Source organism: Aphanomyces astaci (genome assembly GCF_000520075.1).
Source record: "Aphanomyces astaci strain APO3 unplaced genomic scaffold supercont1.20, whole genome shotgun sequence".
Taxonomy (NCBI): domain Eukaryota; phylum Oomycota; class Saprolegniomycetes; order Saprolegniales; family Verrucalvaceae; genus Aphanomyces; species Aphanomyces astaci.
This window is the reverse complement of record NW_009798283.1, coordinates 664,678-689,417: the sequence shown is the minus strand read 5'-3', so window position 1 is coordinate 689,417 and position 24,740 is coordinate 664,678. Positions and strand designations below refer to the sequence as shown.

General features: G+C 48.4%; 7 protein-coding genes across 7 annotated transcripts; 3 read left to right on the top strand and 4 right to left on the bottom strand.

The window, feature by feature from the left end:
• Window positions 1-235: 235 nt before the first annotated feature.
• On the bottom strand, window positions 236-1,037 carry H257_08862 (hypothetical protein; the record flags this gene model as incomplete). The annotated part of the gene is made up of 3 exons (XM_009834930.1): window positions 236-520; window positions 570-940; window positions 965-1,037. 3 exons carry the CDS (start codon window positions 1,035-1,037, stop codon window positions 236-238), a joined length of 729 nt encoding a protein of 242 aa, XP_009833232.1.
• A 971-nt stretch (window positions 1,038-2,008) lies between these two features.
• On the top strand, window positions 2,009-3,252 carry H257_08861 (hypothetical protein; the record flags this gene model as incomplete). Its single annotated transcript, XM_009834929.1, has 4 exons — window positions 2,009-2,176; window positions 2,242-2,323; window positions 2,407-2,745; window positions 2,797-3,252. The coding sequence occupies 4 exons, from the start codon at window positions 2,009-2,011 to the stop codon at window positions 3,225-3,227; spliced, it is 1,020 nt and encodes a 339-aa protein (XP_009833231.1). The 3' UTR covers window positions 3,228-3,252.
• A 429-nt stretch (window positions 3,253-3,681) lies between these two features.
• Window positions 3,682-4,773, top strand: H257_08860 (hypothetical protein; the record flags this gene model as incomplete). Its single annotated transcript, XM_009834928.1, has 2 exons — window positions 3,682-3,720; window positions 4,519-4,773. The coding sequence occupies 2 exons, from the start codon at window positions 3,682-3,684 to the stop codon at window positions 4,771-4,773; spliced, it is 294 nt and encodes a 97-aa protein (XP_009833230.1).
• A 618-nt stretch (window positions 4,774-5,391) lies between these two features.
• Window positions 5,392-6,514, top strand: H257_08859 (hypothetical protein; the record flags this gene model as incomplete). The annotated part of the gene is made up of 3 exons (XM_009834927.1): window positions 5,392-6,033; window positions 6,201-6,375; window positions 6,432-6,514. 3 exons carry the CDS (start codon window positions 5,392-5,394, stop codon window positions 6,512-6,514), a joined length of 900 nt encoding a protein of 299 aa, XP_009833229.1.
• A 5,319-nt stretch (window positions 6,515-11,833) lies between these two features.
• Window positions 11,834-12,535, bottom strand: H257_08858 (hypothetical protein; the record flags this gene model as incomplete). Its single annotated transcript, XM_009834926.1, has 3 exons — window positions 11,834-12,094; window positions 12,218-12,377; window positions 12,444-12,535. 3 exons carry the CDS (start codon window positions 12,533-12,535, stop codon window positions 11,834-11,836), a joined length of 513 nt encoding a protein of 170 aa, XP_009833228.1.
• Window positions 12,536-18,058: 5,523 nt separating this feature from the next.
• H257_08857 (hypothetical protein) lies at window positions 18,059-19,320 on the bottom strand (the record flags this gene model as incomplete). The annotated part of the gene is made up of 4 exons (XM_009834925.1): window positions 18,059-18,262; window positions 18,481-18,681; window positions 18,798-19,041; window positions 19,112-19,320. 4 exons carry the CDS (start codon window positions 19,318-19,320, stop codon window positions 18,059-18,061), a joined length of 858 nt encoding a protein of 285 aa, XP_009833227.1.
• A 2,601-nt stretch (window positions 19,321-21,921) lies between these two features.
• On the bottom strand, window positions 21,922-23,402 carry H257_08856 (hypothetical protein; the record flags this gene model as incomplete). The annotated part of the gene is made up of 6 exons (XM_009834924.1): window positions 21,922-21,987; window positions 22,115-22,167; window positions 22,258-22,611; window positions 22,885-23,024; window positions 23,079-23,227; window positions 23,283-23,402. The coding sequence occupies 6 exons, from the start codon at window positions 23,400-23,402 to the stop codon at window positions 21,922-21,924; spliced, it is 882 nt and encodes a 293-aa protein (XP_009833226.1).
• Window positions 23,403-24,740: the final 1,338 nt, after the last annotated feature.

Below are 24,740 nucleotides of genomic sequence, written 5' to 3'. Positions count from 1 at the left end.
TATTATAGGTCAGACTGTACTGCAGCACTTCCCAGTCAAGTTGAATGGTTTTTCCAGCCAATTTGAAATGGCACGCGTTCCGAACGTCGAAAAAGACACTAATTTTGAACGAAACAAACAGTTTCACATCTCAAGTTGAAGTTTTCACATTCAATATGAACTATACAGTACTGGCCATAAACCATACCATAACGACCGGACAAATATTTGCTGGATATGTGCTTCGGACACGCACTTAAGTGGATTTACGCATTAAATGCGAATCGACGTTCTCTTGGGAAAACAACGCCTCAAGAATCACCAACGATTGTGTGATGCACGGCATGGATTCGTGAGCGACGTCCTCGTGTAGGACCATTCGGTGCTCAAGGAAGGTGCGGTACTCTCCTCGCTCAAACATGAGGGCCGTGTGGTGCGCCAGATAACCCTTGATGCGAGACTTGAGGACGCTGAAACAACTCTCAATGGGATTCAGCATAGGGGAATACGACCCAAGGCGCAAAAGCATCATGCCATCGCACTGGACAACGCGTTCCTCCGTTTCTGAATAAGCTGGTGCATTGTCCAACACGATGAAAACGCGCTTTCCCGCGAAGTGTTCTTGCCATCCAGCACTCGTAGATCGTCTCGACATAGGCTGAGTTTTTGTCCATCTTGATGACGCCTCGTTCCAGACGATAGCAGACAAGACCAAGCTCGGCAGAAACAGCGCACTGGACTTGCATATTCGGCCCCTTCGATGGCGGCAGGACTGTCGACGCTCGAGTTCCCCATTTGAAACGTCCGCGGCTGCGCTTGCAGTAGAGATTGTAGTTCATTTCATCGTAATACACGATAAAGTCACCGTCTTGCTGATGCTGCTTGAGCTTACAGTTAGCTCCAAACTCCCGCCGCTTCTGCTTGTTGATGTAGTTGTTGCATGTGACCGGCTCGATGCCAACTTATTTCATAGTATATACCATACCCAGAAGATGGCGGCTTATGGTCTGTATGGATACGAACTTGCCCGCAAAGTCGGCGGCAACAAACACTTTCATCTCAGCAAGCGATATTGGTAGTTATCTTTCACGTAGCGCTCGAGCGCGGCGACGACATCCGGAGTGACTTTTACTTGCGACGCTCGGTGGCAGCCACGCGGTTTCAGCTCGGTGCGCCCGCTGTCAACCACACGCCAAGCCGTGGTTTCGGAGAGTCCATTATAATTGGCACGAGCTTCCAATCGTCACCACGTTGATACGCGTCAAGCTCATGTTGCTTCTCCTCGGCCTTTGAGCTTTGGCGGAGTGGGCATTGCAACACGATGAAATGGGAAGTGAAGAAAAATCATCATTAGCCACATTGCTTTCGCGCCTACATTTCCTGCTTTCTTATTTCACATTGATTGGAGTATTCGTCGTATTGAGCCGAAATTTTGCACATCACTTCACTTGTGAAATTTTATACTTATCTGGACGTTTCACATTGACTGGATTCAACTTGACCAGGAAGTTGTGCTAGTAACATAACAGTAAGCACAAATCCTCCAAGTTTTCATACGCTTTCGAAAATGATACATTTGAACAAGAAATGCGATTTTGGGGTCACAGCGAAGTCAAATGTCGACAGTATAATGGAACAGAGGATAATGTATGACAATGGAGATGGTGCGTGTGGAGTCCATGTACTCCACGAGCTCAGCTACCAGCGGCAATACTGGTGCTAGTACCAAGGATATGTTCCATGAAGAGTATGGTCCAAAGTGTGAAAATTAGTGACAGCAAAAGCTCGAGACCAATTGAAAAACTCATTCATCCGATTTCGTAGGCCCAATATACAAACATCAAGAGAGGAGTAGGACGGCCAGCCTACGTTTTCGCATTCACACCAGGATATTGAACTTGGTCGGTATACAACTGCCTATATATATGACGAATGGCGAGTGATTATCCGAAATCGTAGGCCACAGCTGACGCTGAAAACGGCATCGATAATTGGATAAAAACCGTATTGTACGAAGTCAATGGCGCCGATGACGATCCTGCAGCGACAGGAAACGTCGCTAGAGGACATCATCGACTCGTGCCTCGCAGACAGCACGAAGGAGCGATATGAGTCAGGACTTCGCCAACTCATCAAGTGGATACACTTGACCGGTGGTACAGACCTGCTTAAAGACGACGGCATGATCGACCTGCGCGTTTTCCAGTACACACACTTCGTCCAATTCATATCGTGTGGGTGTACCAAAACACACCCGTCAAGGTCGGAACAATGTCTGGGTACCGTGCTGCACTGCGGTGGTACTACAAGCGCGAAGACGTTGCGATGCCTGTGGAGTACTCGAGTACTCAACCAAGCTCAAAACCATATTTACAGGTCTGCCAATGTGCGTCATCCTTTACGGTACTCATACGACGTCGAACCTAGGTATGCACCGCTTGACAGCACCTGACGAGCAAACATCGACGCTCAAGGATTCGGGCAAACGGCCGCTTGGATTCAGCATGTACGAAGCCCTGTGCCAGGAGTCACTGAAGACATCCGACAGCGGATTTGTGCAACTGTACCTCGTGATCTCGTGGAACTTGATGGCGCGCTCCAAGTCAACCGAGACTATCCACATTGATCACATTTCGTTTGAAGAGGATGCCATTGGCATCACGTACATCAAGTCCAAGACTGACCAGACTGGGTCCAAGCGCCGCGACCCTCGACACGTCTACGCGAATCCATCGTCACCGGCAATTTGCACGTTCCTCGCTCTAGGCATGTATTTCGCATGCAATCCAACTTTGGCCAACGGATCACTTTTCCCAGGTGCCAACCAACGCGATCGTTTCGGCAAGGCACTCAAGGCATTGGATTACACAGTGCTGGGTGAAGCTGCAAGTGGAACAGTTGGAACTCACTCCATTCGAAAAGGCGCGGCGACGTTCGTGTGCTCGGGCAGCACAAGCGGACCATCGGTCATTAGCGTGTGTTTGCGGTGCGGATGGTCGCTGGGAAACGTCGTGGAACGGTACATGCACTACGAAAAGGCTGGTGACCAGTTCGTTGGCCGTGTCGTTGCAGGCCTACCGCTCAACAGCGCAGACTTTGCCCAACTGCCACCCCACTTCGACAGCACTGACAACCCTGTAGTCACAAGCGCTCTCAGGTGCATGTTCCCAGTTCTGTTCAAGACAGGGTCACTTATCGGCGTCCTGAAGCTCGGTTTGGCATCCATCGTACACCACGCTTACTGCTAATGTTAAATTGCGCATGAGACGGGGAGTTTGGGTATGCAAATTTCATGATCGACCTATTCCTGCACAACGATTTGCTAGTGTACAGGAGGAGATCGTTAGAACCACTTCATTCTTTCCACATATCCTAAGTTTCAAGGCTCTGCGTTGGTACATCTCTGTCTAGTCAATGTCACTGTTGCCTCCTTGGAAGCTGGCAGAGTCGGCGGCGACGTTTGGGTCACCATTGCCAATAAGTCCAGAATAGCTTGACAGATGTGGTCACCTGCAGCGTTGTACGAGCTTGCGAGTGTAATTCCCGCAATCAAATTTACATTGTACTTTCTAAAATATAATTTTCACACATTGAAGACTAACGTTAGGTTTGAATTTCTGCACACTATCACATGACTTGACGAATCAGGGTTAAACTCGGAGGTACTAACATCAATCCATAGGCCACTGCGGCGACGAGTCGATGAAGCCGTCGCATATTGCGGTCGTCTCGCCAGCAGGAGTATAAGCGAGAAGTCAATTCTCACCCAAATCATTATTATCACCTGTATCCCTATTTACTTCATGCCATCAATATTTTGAGGTTTGGTCCCAGGTGTCACGAGCCTATGAAGAATATATAATACTAGTATATGTATAACTGCATCGCCTGTTTTCTTAAATACGTATTCATGCATATATACTTTTATACTTAGAAATGCATATCTGTTCTTTAGACCTATTTACAGTTTGTGTAAAAACTATTAGTTCCTATTTTCTGAGTACATCTATATATTTGTTGTAATACACTATGGGATGTTTGTTCTGTCTGTATATTGGGCGATATTTCTAAGAACTGTTACATTTTTTCTATGTACATGTATTGTGGTTTTAGTTTGTACTATTAATGGTATTTGTATACTAATACAAGAGAATTACTGGTATTCAATACATTTGCTTGTGTTTATATACTATCTGTGCAATAAATACTACTGCTTAGTAAGAAACATATATATACATATATTTGCTATGAGTATTAACATATATACATATTGAAATATATTAGTCAATATTCATAGTACGGAGATAAATACATACAGTATATATATATATATATATATATTATATATATTATATCTAATAGTATACGTATATATATGTATGAATTATTTAATAGTATATGTATATACATATATACATATTATAGCTAATAGTATACGTACATATATATCTGAATTATTATATGTATATATATATTATATCTAATAGTATATGTATATATATATTATGTATATGTGAATTATTTAAAACTATTTGTTAGATTTGTGGCGAAGGCCGTGTCGTTGAAATTGACGAAACCTCGATGTACAATCACGGCACCCGCCATGACGAGTACTGGCTCTTTGGTGGGGTAGACCGAACCACGAAGCAGTGGTTTGGTGTCGTGACGTTCGGCGATCTGACCAAGCCGACCCTGTTAGCGCTGATCAAAAAAGGACATTCGATCTGGGATCCACATCATCTCCGACAATTTCGGATCGTACGTTTCAACCAACGAGCAGCACACATTGGCTAACATGCAGCAAACGACGCAAGACTGCGTTAAACGAAAAAGCTCTCAAGGCGTGTCCAATGTCCTCTTTGGACACTTGGCTAAACCCTGTTGCCCATCCAACGCTTCCTGACGAATCCACTTCAGCCCTTCCAGCAGCCTCTCCAACCGTCTCCATTATCCGCTCGGACCAGCATTGTTTCGATTTGGTCAACGAACGTTTGGTGGACAAGAAGACCGCCACTCCTGTGTTTGTCCAATTGGTTGTGCTTGCAAAGTTCTTTGATTGTCGTTTGGCTGGCTCAACTCGACGTGACGCTTGTGCTGCTGCGGCCACCGTACTGCCTGCCGCATTCCACCTCGGACCACGCACGGTGTTGAATTGGTATCAGTCATATAAACGCTTTGGTTGCCTTCCGAGCTCTAGACGAGGTCGGCACCAGAAGACGCCATCCCTAATTCACGACGAGGATTTCTTGAGTAAGTGTGGGCAATGGTTGCGGTTAACTCGGCCTTCAATGTGCACTCCTTACAACTTTCGATTACACCTCAATGAATCTATCCCCCCGAGCTCACAGGTAATGCGAAAGTTATTCCCAAAGTATATTCTACTTCACAATAATATTTAATTTTTAAGGTGCGATGAAATCAACTGTGTCAGAAGCCACGGCCCGGCGATGGATGGTACACGCCGGGTACAAGTTCGGCTCGTGGAAGAAGGATGTTTATGTCGACGACCATGAGCGACAAGAAGTTGTGGAATTCCGAAAGGTTTTATGCTCCACATGGGTGAGTCTTAGCGAGCGGATGGCGTCATTTTCGGGGGAGGCCATGGACATATTGGAGTCTCCCAATGACGTCTCACAGGAGCAGGTTGTGTGGGTGACTCACGACGAATCCATCTTCTACGCCAACGACGACGGGGGAATGGTTTGGACGAATACGTCCCACCCAGATCTCCCCAAAAAGGGACGTGGGCGCTCAATTATGGTGTCTGACTTTCTTTGCCCATGTCATGGCCGCCTCTTTATGCTGGGAGACTCTGAAGCATTGTTTGTCACAGAGAAGCTGCATGTTGGCAAGGCCCAGGAGGGCTACTGGACCAGTGAGCATGTGATCAAGCAGGTAACGCAAAGGGTTCTTCCTGCGTTTGCGGCTTTGTACCCCGGATGCACCGCGTTGTTCACGTTTGACCAATCAACCAACCACGCAGCTTACGCTACCGATGCTCTCCGAACGTCCAGCATGAATCTCAATCCGGCAAGCATCCTCACCAGTCTTTGCGTGGGCTCACCAAAGGAGTCAAGAGTGTGTTGACTGAACGCGGAGCATGAGATAATGCCATGCTACTGACGTGCGGTAATGTGGTGTCGATGCCACCCTTCCCTGAGCTGCTACGATGCTGTGCTCGACACTGCCTTGCATCTCATGTTGACTTTCGATCACAAAAGTCGATCCTGGAGGAGACGATTGTGGCTGCTGGTCATGTGTGCTTGTTCTTCCCCAAGTACCACTGCGAACTCAACCCCATCGAGTCGTATTGGGGTGCGGCAAAGCGACACACACGATCCAACTGCGACTACTCGTGGAATGGGCTCGTTCAATGCGTTCCGCGAAGCCTTGAAAGTGTTTCCCTGGTATCGATTCGGAAATTCTCCCGTCGGTGTTACACCTCATCCAAGCCTATAGCTACGGCCTTGACTACAACATGTCCAAGTATGCCCACAAGCAGACAAGAGCCACCGACGCATCCCACAAGGAGTAACCGTAGCGATCGAGTTGGATTAGTTGTCGAAAGGTCGTAATGTAGTCTTAAGTTTTTGCATTTTGTATGAAATTCGGACTCGTCGAAATTCACGTTCCCTTGGCCTGAAACGCTCTGTGGGCTTCAGAAACGACGATTTCATGTTTTTCAAGCGGAGTTTGGAAACTAAAATGACTTTACCCAATCACTGAGTGGACATCGATTTTGGAAGTTTCTACCGCGTAAAAATACTCGTGAATATTTATACGACGAAATTGGTCAAGTTGTAGTCTTTAGCTGACTTGCACCATATGACTTTGATCAAGCTACTTGCACAAAAGTACCGCTGTCAGTTCAAGGAATATTACCAGTGTGGGTGGTACTGCTCACATGCACTCGCAGCATCAGTGCTTCAAGGCTATTATGACATCGAGAAGGCGATCTCTCAGATCCCAGTGCGACGAAGCAGTGGACGCCCAAGAAGAGTCGACACTGCTTCGATGCTGAAAGTCCCGACGCGTTTTACTCACGAAAGCAGCTGAAAAAGCGACTTTTGGCAAAGCCGGTTTTGTGTATCAAGTGGAATGTCGTCAACAGCTTCGAGTACGCTGATGAATTCGATGGCCACAGTCTACGAGCATTTAGCTGGTAAGATCATGAGTTGATGGTCCCACGAAAACGGGACCTACATGTGACGAGTACAGTTTGACGATGGTGACTTGATTCATTACGATATCGAGGACTTGTCGACAATGATTGAAATGTCTGCCACGCTCGGTATATCGATAGCATGACGTTTATAATGAAATACGACCAATACGTTTACAAAAATACTTGATTTACAGAACCTCGGAGTATTTACTACTCATGTACTACGTAGTAGTGTTAGTACTACTAATATACTTCGGGTATTTACTACTTAGCAGAACTAGTAGTAGTTCGTAAGTATCATTGGATGCCACTGTACTCAGCATTGGCATTTTAGAAACCATATGATTTTTGCTCGGAAATTCACCAATGACTAGCACATGTACAGTACTTGTGCCTATGAAGTGCGCTCGGAACGTGTGTCTCTGGACTATTTTGCTCGAAATCGATCCGTTCTAAGGCGTGCTCGGAAATGCTCCATCGTTTGCTCGAAAAAAATGCTCACCCTTGCCGTTGAGTTTCTCAAGGTCAGTCATGCAGATACTTGCAAGTCAACTTGACCGCAGCGATGCTTTAAGCGTACGCACCAAGTCATAGGATGTACTGTATGTATTGCTGCGGGCGCTTGTCGAAGATGCGCGACATAGCGTTTTGCGGTCGCAACTCTAGGACAGACCTGCGTCCACCTCAGCGTCGAAACGAAAGTCATCGGCATTCACTACCGCATCGATGTCGGCCAGATATCGCTGTTTCAGTGAATGCTGGTGACTCTCGTTCAACCACATCGTCCGCGTGCTCCACGTTGTCCGACGACGACGAGACGTGGTTCATGATGCCGACCGGTCACTGTTCTAAATTCGACATTGGGAAACTGCACGAATGGACTTGCTTTTTCCATACAAATTGTAGTGTATTTTTTTGGGACAATTTGTTGGGATATCCCAATAGTGTGCAATTTTCGGGACAAAGTGGATGTCTCAACCCCAAATTTGGGTTTTGGGACATCCGGTGGGGACGACTTCGCCCATCTGAGTCCCAACATCGAGTTGATACAGTAATTCTTGGGGATGCGGTGGAGATGCTCAGTAAATTTACAGTTAGCGCGCCCAAGGCCTTTGAGAGTACAATTCCTTCATTAACAATAAACATTTTCACTGTTGTTTTTCTCAGAAAACACTGAATTGGAGTGTTTATAAAGAACTTTGTATACTCGGACCATTTCACCTCTTACTAGGGGATTTAGCATCGTATGTACTCACCGGGGGTTAGGACCGAGTCCCAGGTTACAGGGCTAGGGCGGAAGCGTCTATGATGATGTGATATTTCCCTCATTTAAAGAGTTTTTGCGGTCAACATAACAGTGGAACTGTTTTAATGAGGGAATTATACCCTTTGTGACCCGTATCAATTTAAATCGCACTTAAGTGGGCATATTTCTTCAATAAAGTGCGAATTAGTCATGCGGAAATGTACGGCGTCCACCACCAGCGTCACGTACGAGAGTCTGCTTCGACACAACTCACTTGACTTTCCAAGGTCAATTCCCTTCATTCATTCAATGTCAAGTAAAACCTGGTAATCGCGAAACAAACTGTGCGTGATAGAAGGTGTTGAGGGTTCGTTCATGCTTGGGAATGTCCGTTTTTTACAAACTTGACCTTCAGTACATCTTGAATCCCGTAGGTAGCATAAGCTTGTAGTTGAGCTTCTCGCACGTACGCGCAATAGGTTATGGCACCTTTTCGATGACAGACCAAGCCTTCTGGTCGCCCTTCCCGACGTGCATAGACCTGCATTGGATTTATTGACGACACTGTTCGCGGGATTTGTCGCCCAAGCAAACAGGTGCAAAAGGTGGAATTACTGTTCATTTCTACGGTCCGGAGCCTGGGTGTCGCTATGGTGCTTATCTTCTCTCACGGAGCTAGCTTGTTAGTAAGCTATATGAAAAGCTACGTATCGAAAACACCCGTTACATGATCTACGAAGACCACGTGTATGGGATCAATGATGTGATTGTATCCGGATTTAAAGGAGCAAGATTGGACCTGCGCGAATCGTCGTATGAGTGCAGCACATGTCGGCGTGAAGTGGGGGTTTGGTAAAGTCCGAAATTTGTGGACATTTGTCGACTATAGAGGTGGACAGAAGCTTTGGTTGCGCGCCGTAGGCGTGCACTACAGTGTTGCTGTCTCTTAACGAACGTGCACACCCGCATGATGCAAGGCAATCAAGTTTCCACCTACTTTGGAATGAAACCTCCAACGGCGGAGGAATACCTGCGCCCACAAGCTTAAGACAAATTAAACACGATATACTGTGCTTTGAGACAGAACAAGATTTAATATGACAGAGCCATTATATATATGCCGTAAATGCAAGAAGGCAAAGTCAATTACATCCTTTTACAGTATTAATAGTAGAACGCATCACTTCAAGAGTTCAAGAGCGCCCCTCATGAACTCCATTTGCCCTTGGCGTTTCTGTTACTCAAGAGCAAAACTTGCTTCTCGCTCGGCCTTGTCAAGGAAGTAGCGCTTCTCGTCGAGTTCAAGCTTGCGCATGGCGATTGCGCTTGTCGACTTTCTTGCACTCGTCTTCCTTGTGGCTTTCTTGTTGTTGGAGATCATTTAAATCTATGTCATAGAGCTTATGCTCTATCATTCTGTATCCGCGTACCATGTCGGAGGGATCTTGTAGCTATTATTCTCGCTGATCATATTCTCGTCCGTTCCAGATGCACGGTGAATGGTCCGTGCCAATCACAGCGTAGCTTGGCGTTGGAGGACATACCAGCCGCTCGATTGCGGAATGCATGGACTTAGTTGGCGACGGCGAAAGTCGCGAAGTTGAAACGGCCATGTTTGTTGGCTTGAGTCGCTTGACGCTGAGAGCAGTCAAGGTCGGGGGAAGATGGGGGGGTGAGGTGAAAAGACCTTGGCGTTGTACTCGAAACCGCTTGCTCTAATGTTACAGCCCACGAGGAGGTCGAGAACGAGTAGCTACGGAGAATGTCTTCGAGATCTCGGTTCGCTCGTTCCGTTTGGTCGTCGGCGAAGAGTCGCACAGGTCGAAAAGGGGCAACCAAAATTTCACGGTGAACCGGGGATCGCGGTCCAAGACGATAGAGCGGAGCAGGCCGAAGCGGCAGAAGACATGATCGAAGAAGAGGCGAGCGGCGTCCGAGCCGCTCAGCGTGTCCTTGAAAGGGATCACAATGATGTACTTTGACGCGCGGTCATGATACCGGTGTTGCCGCGTTCATCGCGCGGCGAACCGAACATAAAATCCATGCTGACCGACGACCAAAGTTCGTCGAGAACGGACAGGGGGTGGAGAGGCGCTCGAGAAGAGGTCGTGATCTTAGTGCGATGGCAAGCGTCGCAGTGAGCGACGTAGCGCACGACAGATTTGTTCATGCGCGGCCACCAGGACGAGCGCGCAAGGATCGAGTACATTTTGTCGCGGCCGAAATGGCCGCCGCTAGGGGAGTCGTGGTAGGAATGAAGGAGGGTGAGGCGCAGCTGCGCGTCTCCCGGTACAACAATGCGCGGGGGCGAGTCCGCGGTGGGTTGGAACATCAAAAGCACATTTGCGAGGGAAAATGGTGAAGGGCTGACGACGCGCGGCGGGACTTGGGGGAAACCGGTTCGGTGAGCGCCGCCAGGCGCGATAAACAGTCGGCGTCGAGGGAGTACGCGCGCGGGTCCGATCGTCGTGAGATCGGGACGCCGGGACAAGGCGTCGGCCAGGATGTTGTCCTTGCCAGTCTTGTATTCGACGAAGAACGAGATCCAGCGCGTCATACGCTGCGAAAGATGGGGTATGTTGGTCGCCATGCGTAGGGACGCGTGGTCAGTGTAAACCACGAATGGTTTAGCTCCGAGGAGGTAAATTCTGAACTTCGTGAGGGCGTACATCATGGAGAGAAGCTCCAAATCGTGAACCGGGTACGCCCGCTCAGTCGGATGGAGCTGACGGCTCTTGTAGGAAACCGGACAAGGTACACCGGTAGCATCCAGCTGCATTAAGAAGCAGCCGATGGCATACTGCGAGGTGTCGCAGACAACGGAGAAGTGCTTAGCGAAGTCCGGGAGGGCCACGATCACCAGAAGGTTGAGCTGGAGGCCTTCGAAGGCCGATTGACAAGCAGAATCCCAAATCCAAGGGTCATCCTTGAGGAGAAGCCGAAACAGCGTCTGGGCGATGGCCGCGAAGTTGTGGGAGTACTTTTGGAGGTAGGTCGCAAGGCCAGGCCAGCGACGAAGGTCCTTGGCGGAGGAGGGGATAGGCCAATCCGTGATGGCCTGTATCTTGTCGGGGTCGGCCCGACAGCCGTTCACGCCCACCAAGTCGCCCAGGACTGGGCTTTCGTCGACGCCAAACATGCATTTGGCGAGATTGGTGTAGAGGACTTTGGCACAGAGGACTTCAAACACCTGGTGGAGGTGGCCACGGTGAACGTAACGGTCCGACTGCGCGGCCGAAGCGCAGCTGTGGACGCAGATGCCGTCAAAGTAGGACGGGGCGAAGTCGCCAATTGCTCGGAATAACGCGACCCATCCCTTCATCGACAGTGATCATCGCAATCGCGGCGATATCAGGGGCGCGGAGAGATTCCACAAGCGAGTGGAAGCTCAACTCCGGCAGGGTTAGAATCTGGGAGGACGTCCGACTTAATTCGTTCAACTTTCACGCTTCTTCGATAAACGTGGATGCAAGGATCGATGCAGCGATCGGGAGCGTTGAAGGGGCCAGGCCGATGACAACACAGAGCGACTCTGTTGGGGGAACGGAAGGGGGGATGCAGACCAGGGCCAGCAAGCGCACTACGGGGGTAGAAAGAGCGAGATCATTACTCATCGCCGCAAACGTAGGACCAAGCGGGTTGGTGGTGGACGGGGGAAGGTGATCAGCGGCCCGCCGATGAATCCAGGACTGGCTCATGTTGAGCTAAGTGACCTCGTGTACGGAAATAGCCTTCCAATAGGTCCAAGGCTGGTGGGACTCCAGCCATGACATTCCGATGATGATATCCCATCTCTCATCGAGATCGATAATGCAGAACGGTTCGACCGAGTCGAACCCGTCGAAGTTGATGGGGACGTCGACGATGATGCGTGGTTGAGACGCAGTGTGGCTGTCGGTCATCTTGATGCGAACCCGGTCGGAGGGGTCCGAAGGGGGTAAGCGGTTGAGGCGAGTTAAGTGGAGCGGCTGGCGTAGTTGTTCGACGCTACTTCTTGGGACATCCATATCCGAAGAATCCGTGCACGCATGCGCGAAAGACGAGGAAAACGACTATGAAAGCGCGATGCGGACGGCTTCTTCGAATGTCCGCTGGTAGGTGCGGAACAGCTGTGTGCGCGCGGGGCCTTGATTGAGACCGTCCATCAATACGGTTACGTGCAAGGGGGGAAAGATTCCTCATCGATAACATTCGCTGTCAAGAAGCGAAGAACATGTATGAATTTCTGGAGAGAATGTTTCCCTTGCTTACACGCCAAATACTGCGAGCCATAGCCAAAATCGCTGTTGAGCGGCAAGAACATCGCATTGAGTTCGGCCTCGAAGGATCCGTCAAGCGTTTGGAGAACACCCAATCTTCCGCGCGTCCCTTCAGGTGCGACATTGCAAACGCCACGCGTATGGTTTGGTACGAGATACGCTGGGCATCTGCGGCGGTTCTGACTTGCAAAAGCCAGCGGAGGAGTTTGTCTGACTCCACGCAACCGAATTTGACGACTTCCAACTGCTTCAGACGAGAAGCCGATGAGTGGTCCGATGACACCAAAGCGTACGTGAGGCGCGCATTCTCATCTCAAACCCCGAAACCTTAATGAGCTATCACCCATATTCGTCAGGTACCTGCATCCCGCGGGGAACCTACTGTAACCCCGAAACTCCGAGCTATGCCGGGCATATACATATTTTGAGCGTCCTATGGTACCATCTACACCACTCGTTCGCTCGAAATAACTAAAATAATATGAATCGATCGAGCTATGTCGACATATACTTATTTGGAGCGGACCTATGGTACCATACCACAGGTCCGCTTGAAATAACTCCATTCATATTAATCCATAGAACTATATCGACATATTGAGTCGGAGAGAATCCTGGAGGGTGCGGCTATGGGTCGACATGGCGGAAGCCTGATCCTTCAAGGTCGCCATGGTCTCACGGGCGACGCAGAGGAGTCTTCCAGGTTTCGCCCATAGAAGACATTTGGGCCACTTGTTCTTCCAGCGTCGCGTGGGTAGCGGTGGATGCTTCAGCGCCTGAGGGTTCGATCGTGCTACCGACGCTTTCCACAAGGTGCGCTTGATCTTCGGGGGGCATCCCGCCGAGGAGTAGCGCGGTATCGCTGTCGCCAAAGCCGCGACGCAGAACAGCGACGACCACCTCCTGCGTTGCCGTGTTGGAATATTCAAAGTGACGGATAATTGCATATCCACAACCGGAAAGATCACACGAGAAGATTGGAGGGGCATAGCTAAGATCACTTCCTAATGCATCAAGTTTGGAATCAAGTAAGGTAATGCATCAATTGTTGACACGGCACCAAATTATGAGACTGTCTGACTTTTGGCCAATATCATCTCGTTATTTTGTGTTGGCCTTGTATGATTGGATATGATAATATTCGTCTCTATATTTTATTACACCTCTCAATGCTGAAGTAACGTAGATGGCCAGTTCATGGTGCACGGGACAGTTTAAGGTGCACTCAAATTGGCCAATGGAATTGCTTGATTTTTGGAGTAGCCAATCGAATCACTAGAAAAATGAAATCACTAAAAAATAAGCAAAAACAGCATACATATTTTAAGCTTAAACCGTGCACCATAAACCGTCCCTCCTATTTTGCCTTGACTTGAGGGGAATCGAAGTAAATAAACGCTAAGCTGAAGTCTATTCAAGCCGATTAAATAATCAGAAGAATGCCCAACCTTTCGGCTTCATGCAGCACTTTTCAGAATTGAAATCCCGGTCCTGGGAGACGAATAAGCTGCATTCTACAACGAAGTCTCTTTCAAGTGCACCATAAACTGGCCATAACGTAGATGGCCAGTTTTTTTCAATCTCAAACAAAAATACAAGTATTTAAATAGAATGTCAACTAGAAAAACTTGACGCTGTCCCGCCATACATGCCTACGAGAGCATCACGGCAGTTGTGCATAGCTACGTGATACATCGAAATACTCACTTTCGAGTCATCGCTACCATAGACAACGAAGCAGCAGCGTATTGCTCGTGGCAACGAATGGATGGCCTCCACTATGCCGCTACTGTTCTGATCCACATCAGTGTTTTAAAATGTGAGTGCATTTTTTAAATCTGACTAATTAGATTCATGTAAATTTTTATTACGTATTGCAAAATGCATGCAATTATATTTTTGATCAAATTATTTTGCATATTAATTTAATCAAATACAAACATCAAGGTTTTTTAGGGGTAAGGTAATGCATCAATTATTGACACTGTTTTCTGTGAAGTTTTGGCCATGAATTCAAATCCCAGTAGCTCGAGAACGAGAACGATTTATTTTAATGCTGACATCACCACAAGAGAATATAAAACGCCACCATTTTTTTTACGTATGGTGCATTTCATCTAAAGACTACAGATCGGCCATCCTCAGGAGGAGACGTTTTACTATTAAACGCCTCGGTTATTTCAGTTAAAGCCACGTAATGTTGACGTTAAATTATTTGTACTTACATTTTTTATCTGGTAAATAGGTTAAACATCCTGAATAATCCGGATACAATGGAAACGTTCATACGGATAAGTGCTGTATACAAAGACCAAGATATACTTGATGCTCCTTTTCGGCCAAAATGTGCCTGGCTCCATATATTTCCATACCATAAGGCTGGTTGGTTTAAATTCTATTACTTGATCAATTTTTCACAAATCGAAATTTTGAACCGTAACTTCTGTTGGTCTTGACCAGTTCTATCGTTATTACGGCTTATTTTCCTAAAAAATATCAATACAACGTTGGAATCGCTGTCGAAAGACAAGGCATCGAGCCACAGTGTCCGCAACAACTTCTTGAACGGCCCCATAACCCCTACATCCAAGGGCTGACACACACTTGTGCAGTTGGCAGGGAGTGGCTCGAGCACGTTGTGCAGATCACCAGCGATGACATTGGCGGATTCTTGCGTAACGTGGGCGTCGAAGTTATCGGCGACTATGACCGTGGGGCCTTCAATGTACGGCGGCAAAATCTCGAGGTACGCTTTCCACACGCGGCTGTCCATCCATGCTGATTCTTGGACACTGTAGTAGTGCTCTTCGGGATAGGTGTCCATCTCCACTTCGTCGATTGTACCACTGGGGACGCCATGGACGATGAACAAAATGGGTAGTTTAGACCCTACACACAACATCGTCAATAGCCATTCATGCAACACGACATACCATCAGTTCGGCATGTCAACACCGTAGTGATACGGTCGGAATGCTTCTGCTTCTTGTCGACCTTGGACGACCTGCCGATTTCTGCCCAGATCTTGCCAGGGGGCACGTCGTAGTATACGGCGGTCTCGTCGACGTTCATGATTTCGCTGGCAGCGTACGCATGATCCTTGGTCCAAAACTTGCACGCAAAATCCTGGCGGATCTCCAGCATATCGGGGGTGGGCATCTTCGTGAAGCACGCAACTCGCTGGGAAAAGCGATGTCGTTTGGCAAACGCTTCAAGAGGGACTGTACGCGTCGCGCTTGCCTGTTCGGTACGACGCCAACCATTCCCCGTGGTTGCGCTTCATGAAGGTTACCATATGCATCGACGTAAGAATGTGATCCTCACGCCGAACATCCTTCATGAAGGCAAGGAGCTCGTACTTGAACGGGAAGATGGCCTTGGCGCCTTGTCCACCCAACGTTGGGCGCTTGGCGTCGCGTCGAGTCGTCGCAAGTTCTGTGCGGCGCTTTTGCCAGTCGATCCACGTTCTTCGAGGTATTCCATCCTCAGCACAGAACTTGCGATGGCTTCGAACATAGCCAGGAGCTTTCGCTCTTCGTCGATGGAGTATGACTTCTTGCGGTGTCGCGTCGGCATGATGTCAAGTGAAGCGTTTCAAATTTTGAATTCGAATAGGCCAATCATAAACTTGCATTAATACTGCTTTGTGATTGGCTTCGTGATGGATAAATTCAATTTCAAAGGTGCGTCGACGATGAATAAAATTACATCAATTTAGACAGGTGGTCGGATATTTGGGGGGTCGGACTTTTCCGGGGTTCTCTGTACCAAGAGTGGTGCGTGAAGACCCGGGCCAAGATCAACCAACAGCGCCTCAGCAAGTACCTCAAGAGATGCCCGGGACACTCGTCGAGGGCCACACCGAGGAGGACGACCTCGTCGGGGTTCCTACATCCTGCAGATCATTCACCCTGACCACTTGAAATACGTCCAAGCGGCCACCAGGACGCACGCCAAGTGGGAAGCTTTTCGAGTGATCTACGAAAGCGCATCAGAGGTCAACTTGGTGACACTCCAGCTCCAAATGAGCAAGCTGGAGTGGAGCGAACGATCGTGACTAGAAACGTTCACCGATAAGTCCCAAGAGTTCACGAGAAAACTCACCGCCGCTGAGGACTCGACGCCCGACAGCGCACACATAAACCGGTTCCTGTGCCTTCGCACCCCACGCTTTGCCAACAGTGTGATGTACATCACCCGAGAGCGACGTAACAGAAACGCGTACAAAACACCACCCTCGATCCTAGCCGAACTCAAGTTAGACGATGAGAGACGAAACCTGGCTCGCAAAGCAAGTCCGCTTTGATGTCAACAGGCGACTGCCACTACTGCGGCAAGGCTAAGCACTTTGCCGCCGCAAACAAGGCGATGAGTCGCGGGGAACTTTCGGATGGTGGGGGGACACGATGTTGCGGGGACATGATGTTGCGGGGACACGATGTTGCGAGGACATGAAGTGAGGACATGGTGGTGCGAGGGCAGGATGAAGCGACGGCAATGGCATATCACTACATGGAGTTACATTAGCTACTGTCATTGACAGGTCACTTTGAGATATGACAGGTCATTTAGGGTCACTTTGAATTCCGGATAAACGTTTATTCGGTGCTAGTATGTCTATTGATAGTATCATCTACTAAGCATTGTCTAGTAGTACTACCATACTGGGAGATGATTGAGTTCGTGTTTGTAACGTGGTAACTCTTTGGTTTATTCAGCCACGGCTTTGTGTTCGTCAGCCTTTTATTGGTTTTTTCCCTCGTTGTCGAAAAGCACAACTTGTGCAAAGCTTGAAGCACAATTTCTGCCAACGTGGCCGACCATAAATGTGCCGATTGTTCATTGATCGGCCAACATGTTTCTACCAATAGCCTTGCCTTTCATATCTAATTGGACAAAACAAAGCTCTTATCAAATTGAACTTGTGAAATATGATGGAGGGAAAAAGTATAGTGTTTGAAAGGTTGACGATTTTGAATTGAATGCCGCTACGAGCGCTGTACACGCACAACACCATGAGTGTTGCCGTCCAAGAAATGCTAGCCAAAACGCATAAAATTCATGCTGTGTTTGATCCTTGGTCTCCGTGTTAGACGTGCGGTTCCGAAGGAAGGCGGTGGTGTTTATCGCTTCGGCCCGCCAGTGTTTGGAGAGTCCCGAGGGGTTCATCATCGTGTGGGTCATCTCGATGATTATACGGTTTATGCGTTCCGCATGTGGGGGGGTGCTTGTTTGGTGATGGACCCCGCGTTCATGAAGGTAGGCTTCTACTTCGTTGTTAATGAATTCACCTCCGTTGTCTGATTGTAGCGTTTTCAGCTTGGCGCCAGTCTAGCGTTCAAACCAAGGTATGAACTCCTTGATGGCGTTAAATGTGTCGCTCTTGTTGCGTAGGAACCGTACGACATCCTAGTTGGTCGCGCCCTCAGAGAAGGCGATGCAGTAGTCGGACCCGTTCGGCGACTTGGTCTTGGCTGGTCCCCACAAGTCGGTGTGGAGACTGTCCCAATCTTGTGGAGGGGTCGATCTCCTTTCTTTGGTACGTTGTTGAATTCCATCTTTCCACTCACGCCGTCCTTGCATGTGATTGTTTTGGGGCTTGCTTTGGTTCGCCTGTTGTGGCTTTACCGACAGCGGTCATCGTGTCTGCGGGGATGTGCCCCATCCTCGCGAGCCACAAGCCAGCGCCGAGCTTTACGGCAGTGTTGACTTCGACCGGGCAGGATGAGTTCACCACGCATCGAGTAGATTTACGCATCGTTCCATTTTGCCACGATGGATAAGTGATCCTTCACGTTGACTGCGCAATAGTCATGCTTGAAGTTTAGCACCGCTTCGTCGGAGTGCCGCGTGATGCGGCTGATCGACAGCAGTGTCTTGCGAAGTGTCGGGACGTAGAGGAGGTTTGGAAGGTAACCGTCCTCTTCGTATTCTTTGAAATCATTCCCATTCTCCCATCTTGTTGACAGGAATGGCGTGGTCGTCAGCGAGCCGCACTCCGCGCTTGCATGGTACGATGCAGTGGAGAAGAGCTAGGTCCCCGGTCATGTGCGCAGTGGCGCCGTTGTCCATGATTACTTCTTGGTGTGTAGGTACGGGGGGGGGCGTTGTTGCACTGATCGAGGTCTGTTATTTCCGCATAGTGCACCAGCTCGTGGCTCACCATTTCCCATTCGTCTTCTTCGTGGAGGCTGGCGAAGTCGTCGTCGTCGTCCGTGCTGGGTTCGTTCACGGCGCGGTATATGCCCGCATGCTCAATCAACTCGACTGTAAACACGTCTTCGTTGTAGTCTTTCTCATCTTCATTTGCGTAGTTTCCTTGTTCATGCCAGTTCAGGCGACCGCCGCGTCCTCCACGGCCACCATTTCCGCGACCGCGACCGAGGTCGCCTCTGCCCCCACGCCCAGCTTGGTTGCCGGTGGTTGCTCGGCCACGTGTCGACCGGCGAGCCCAAGCCGTACTCGTCTCGATTTTCTAGCTTCATAGATGTTTCGTCTTGAAACGTCTCTGATGTCACGTCGTCGTCCTCGTTGTTGGTGTCACGGTTGATGTCAGGACGGTTCGTTGAACTTGGGTGGAGAAGAGGCTGATTTGCATTGTCAATGTCAACAGCTGCGTGGTATGGTGTGCCGTTTGTAGGGTTCGATGGAGCGCCGTCACCGGACGGCATAAGATGACCGCGTTCTGGTTCGAAAGAGCACCGGCACCGGACGGCACAGTATGTATGGCTGGCGTCGGCTGATGCCAACCTCAATCGATTGTTGAACTTCTCAGGAAAGTGTCGTTCCACGAAGCGGGTGCACCATTTTCGGAAATTGTCACCACATTTGAATTCGTATTGAGACTTGTCGAGCCCATCGGACCAAATATCGCGAGCTTGGACCCTTACGCTTGCCATATCCAACTGGTTGGGCGCTGATACGATCCAGGCCAACAAAGTCTGCGACTATTGGTCCAACTTGCGCACTTGCTTGTCGCCGCCATATCATTCGTTTCTCTTCATGTTGTGCTTCATGGTCTTGGTCGCGTCCACAGCATTGATCTTCTGGGCATTGCCAAGCCATTTTTGGATTGTCGACAACGGGATGTCATGGCGCCGGCTGAATTCTACTTAACAGATATCGGTGGAGGCGGCCCATGCCTCCAGGATTGACTGCTTGTCGGCATACGATCGGTGCACGCGGACAAGGGAAGTTTCCATGTGGGCTTGGATGCAAATTGAACAAAATGAGTCCCTGCACCCAGTGATTGGTAATGTAGCAGGGAATATGGGGAAACATCGAGGGCATTGTTGCCATACCTATGGGATTCAGTGATCAAGCGACCCCCCCCTATGGTGATATGTGAGTTCATTGCCCTCCCTAGAGCCCCTAGGGAAACATGGGTAAAGTAAGGCAAATTAACGTGACTGACCAGTGATGTGCCGATTATATTCTTTTTCTTTCGTGAATTCCTTGTGATGACACGATGTTGCGGGGACACAATGGTGCGCGGACATGATGTTGCGAGGACAACAAACACATCGATACATGTTGCGAACCAGCCGCTCACCTCGCATTGCCAAATTTCCTCGAGGCGGCAAGTACCAACGAGGGGTCTACGACGAGTACTGCACACGATGCAATACCATGTCCCCTTATGTTTCGCAATGACTATGTCATGACCTATTCTGAATGCGCGTCGGGACGCTGCACCGCTAGTTTAAACAGCCGCAACAACGCTATACAACAACGTCGTCGGTACCCAAAACGACAGTTGTAGAGTGGTCAATACGCGTTGAGTCTTGAAGAAGACGTTGTTCCTGGCATGAAAATCATTGAATACGTGGGGGAGCGTTTTGGCAAAGCCGAGTTCACGCGGTGCAAAACTCATGACATGGGTGGGTACCTTGTCATCGTATCACGAGAACAAGGGGGATTGTACATTGATGCAATGTATGCGGGGAACGACGGGGAACGAGTCGCCATTCATCAATCATTCGTATTATCCAATTGTGTCTTTGAACCCTGGTTGGTGGATGGTGAAGCCAGGTTGGTTGTTGTTGCCTCTTCACACATTCGAAAGCTTACAGTTCTTTTCATTTCTTACATGGGACCAGAGTGGAACATCCAATGCTTGTGTAATTATTGTGATGGAAGTTACAACAGCGAAGGTTATGGCTTACTGAAATCAATACGACATTAATCACCCATTTTGATTTGTATCTGAACTGCAATGCGAACACAATTTATACTTGTTGATGTCCTGCACAATCTAAGTTGTCCTGCTCAATTTTGTTGAGTATCGGTCCTGGCTGGTTAACGCTGATTAGAATTTGGCCTGCCAACTTTGGAAATGTCCTGCTGAAGATGAAATTGTCCTATGTGGCAACTCGAGCCTACTACCGTATTCCGGCGGGACTTGTACCCCCGATTTTTACCATCGGAGTTGTACCCATTTCTCTCTTCAAGTTCTGTTTGGAAGATTCTGGGCTTTGCTCATGGAGTTGTACCTATACATCGGCTATTGGTTGAAAATCATCCAATTGACTGTATACAATCATGTTTCACTTCTCGGCGATGGATGGATCTGAAGGCTGTCGATATTGTTGTTGTCTCGAGTGCTGAGGGCACGCGCTCGTGTACCTGCTTTGAAAGCATTTGACTTTCCGCACGGGGTTGTACCTATTTGGATCAGATTTTGGCTACATTTTTGGGGTACGTTTGGGGAAGTCGAATGGATTCCCTGTCAATTCTTGTCCGATTTACACGAAATTTTGGGATATGGCCTGTCTGGAGAGGAAAAGTCCTGATAACAATTTTGACAGAACATAGAGAATATTTGGCTTTGTTATAAGGGATCGAAAACCTCCTTTTTTCTATCTGTTCATGATTACGTTTACGGTAATTTTATTCACTTGTGCACCACTTTTATTTAAATTACCTACTAGACCCTAATAGTCATGGTGGTTTCTACCTCTAATATTCAATAACTGCTTTAATATACGTTTACAAAAGTTATTATAATTCACAGAAAGTCAAGTGTACAGATACTAGGTTTAAAACCAAGCAAAATTATAATATAAAAGGGGTACCAATTGACAGGACAATACAAATAGCAAATGCATTTGACACCCTTTCAATACATAAACGACTTGAAATCGTCAAATCCTTTCAAGGTCTCACTATTCAATTTTCACATGAATGCATCAGTGGAATCCGTCGGTACGAATTGGCATACAATACGGTTTTCAGGTTTTATGGAGCTTTTGTCAAATGGCCCACTGCAGTAGTCATTGGACCGCCTCGGCCTCGCCCATGGATTTGCTGCTTTGGATACCGGCGAATGTCTTCTCGACCTTTGGTATTCCGTCGTCCCTGAACTCATGGTGCTGATTGAGCTCTGATTCATTCATGTGCAAATTTAGAAGTCTATATGAAAAATATGTTATCTGGTGCCACCTGACTAACGATTGCTCTAGCTACCAGCAAGTTGGTTTGTTCAAGCGCATCGTCATGCACCCAGCGCAATGCAAGGCCTAGTGATTTAGTACGTGTGCCACCCCAACCACCATTCCGTACCGTGTTTCGTAACCCGCTTCGGCTTCCAAGTCCCTGCACAACTGTACCACTGGCGTTGATCACAGCCAGCAAATGGTTTGAAAAACACTTGGTTACATCTTGAATGATGCGTTCGCTTGTAGGACAACCCTGGTGAGGACCAAGTGTTGGGTCCATGATGCGCAGGTATGCGCTGTCAAGGCGGTTGGGAGTTGAAGAGCAGAACTTTCGGGGGTCATCTTTGTCCAACTGCTGGGTCATCACGCGGTGGCGTTGAAAGCAGTCGTCGACGTCTTTATTGAGCGACGCGTCCCATGGCATGAACTTTGCTTGGTTCATGTACTTCATGTTCAGGAAGGACTTGGTTGAGGCCAACTCGCCATTCGGATCGACCTTGCCGTTGGCATCGCGGCGAAATCGAACTTGACGCTTCGATCAATTCACCCCGTAGCCACCGAACTTGACTTCTTTGTGCCTTTCGTCCCATGAAACAATTTGCCTCGGCTCCAAAGCAGTGACACAAGTTGCGTCGAGATATGGCGTGCAGTCAACAACGCTATCTGCATCCCACGACCATATCCCAAAGCGAGTTGCCAAATGATGTGCCCAACCAAGGCGAGCTTTCGGCCAAGCTGACGATGCGTCTACAGTCCCTTGCTTGAGAGCACCAATCGATGTCACAACTGGATTCATACGGAGGTATGCAATGTACACGGCAGACGTTCCGACATGCATTCGATTGAGCGACAAGCGTAGCTGGTTGACCATGTGGGTTGACTCGCGCAGCCCCCATCCCCATTCCATGCAATCTGCAATCAAATAGCTTTCGATGGAGCTAAGTTCGATCAGCTTATTGTGGCCACCAGTTTGCTAGGGCTTTTCAGCATACGCGACACCAGCCACAGCACACTCAGCAACGTCCTGCAGTACTGACAGGACAGATCCGTACGACCCGCTCGGCACACTGAACGTCTTCATGATGCTCCAAATCGCACCTCTGTACGTGGTCCATTCATCGCTTGGAGGTGCATTCAAGGTCTCGATGAAGTAAACAGCCCATGCTTGCCGTTTGGTCTCTGTGTCGACGATGTACTCTGGGCTTGCAGTGTGTTGCTGTGACGCCTTGTTTGGGCTTGTCTTTGCTAATTTGCATAGTCGTGGTGTTGGTGCTCTGATAACCTCCAAAGGCTTGGCGGTGCTCTTCGACTTGCATGTTGGTTGCCACGCATACTTCTTGGTTTTGTTCATACCACGTCCTCGTCGTTTTCGCGGCGACATGACAAATTTGAATGATTTCAAAATTTAGTAGGTGTTTAATAGGTGTAGTGCGGTGAGTTTAAAAATTAATCTTCAACTCACTATTGAGAATCTAGTAACCCAAGCCGTGTTCTATTAACTTGCCGCCATCTGTCGTATATTTTTAATTCGAACTTGTATATTATTTCAAAGGCAGTGGTCGACCTGGATATGGATGCTTTTTAATGCGCCTTAGCCCATAACTATTGCAGTTCAACGCCTATTCCAAAGCCACACCCCTCACCCTACGCACGCTATCATTCCCCATAGGGTGATCTATTTTGTTTTGTAATTGCAGCTCTACAAAAATAGTTATGGGAAAAGGCCCGCCAATCCTTTGATCTTGCCCAAACGTACAGTACTCTACAAGTACCGACGGAATACGCTAGTCCATGGTGCGATTGAGAAAGGGCATAAATTGCACCATGGTTAATTGAGTTTCGATTGTCTTAAAATTGATAATCCAAACTCAATTGACCTTCGTGCAATTTATGCCCTTTCTCAAGTGCATCGTCGTCCGACCGTTCGATTCCGACAAGACCTACCTCCAGTAGCACCCACCTGGTGTCGGCAGAGTTGGTGGCTTTTCCGTTTTCTACTGTCCTCTATCCGTCTAGTATCTCCAAACCATTGATACAGTGGTACATACTAGCACTAAATAACGATACCAGACGTCCTTTTGGGGTTTTCAGCCGATTTCTCGGGGTCTTCAGACATTTATTGGGTTCTTTTACACTTCTCGTGCTTTCCTGCCTACCGTAGTACAGTACATGTAGTACAGTACTGAAGTGCAATGAAGAATTATGCCTACCGTAGTACAGTACATGTAGTACAGTACTGAAGTGCAATGAAGAATTAGAGAGCCGGTTCTGCCTACAAAGAATTACCTACACTGAACGTTCATGTCCATACTTGTCTATGCTCCTTGGCCAATCAGAACTCCTGATTGGCAAAACTCGACATTTCCAAGTTTTTTGTGTACTTTCTGCCCTTTCTCAAATTCTACTGTAGTGCAGCCGGTGACATTCCTGTTGTACAGTACTACTTCGAAGTACTACGCCCCTCACTGCCAGTTCAACTGAGATGGGGCGACCGAAACATCGAGCTCGCTCGGCGAACTGACAGTGAGCTCAACGCGGCTATACAGTACAACTCCAGGAAAGTCATTTCTGTCTTTCGAAGTTGATTGCGATCCCACTACACCACGCCATACCCATTCACGAACCAGTAGTGTGGTACTCTTCCACACCTCACA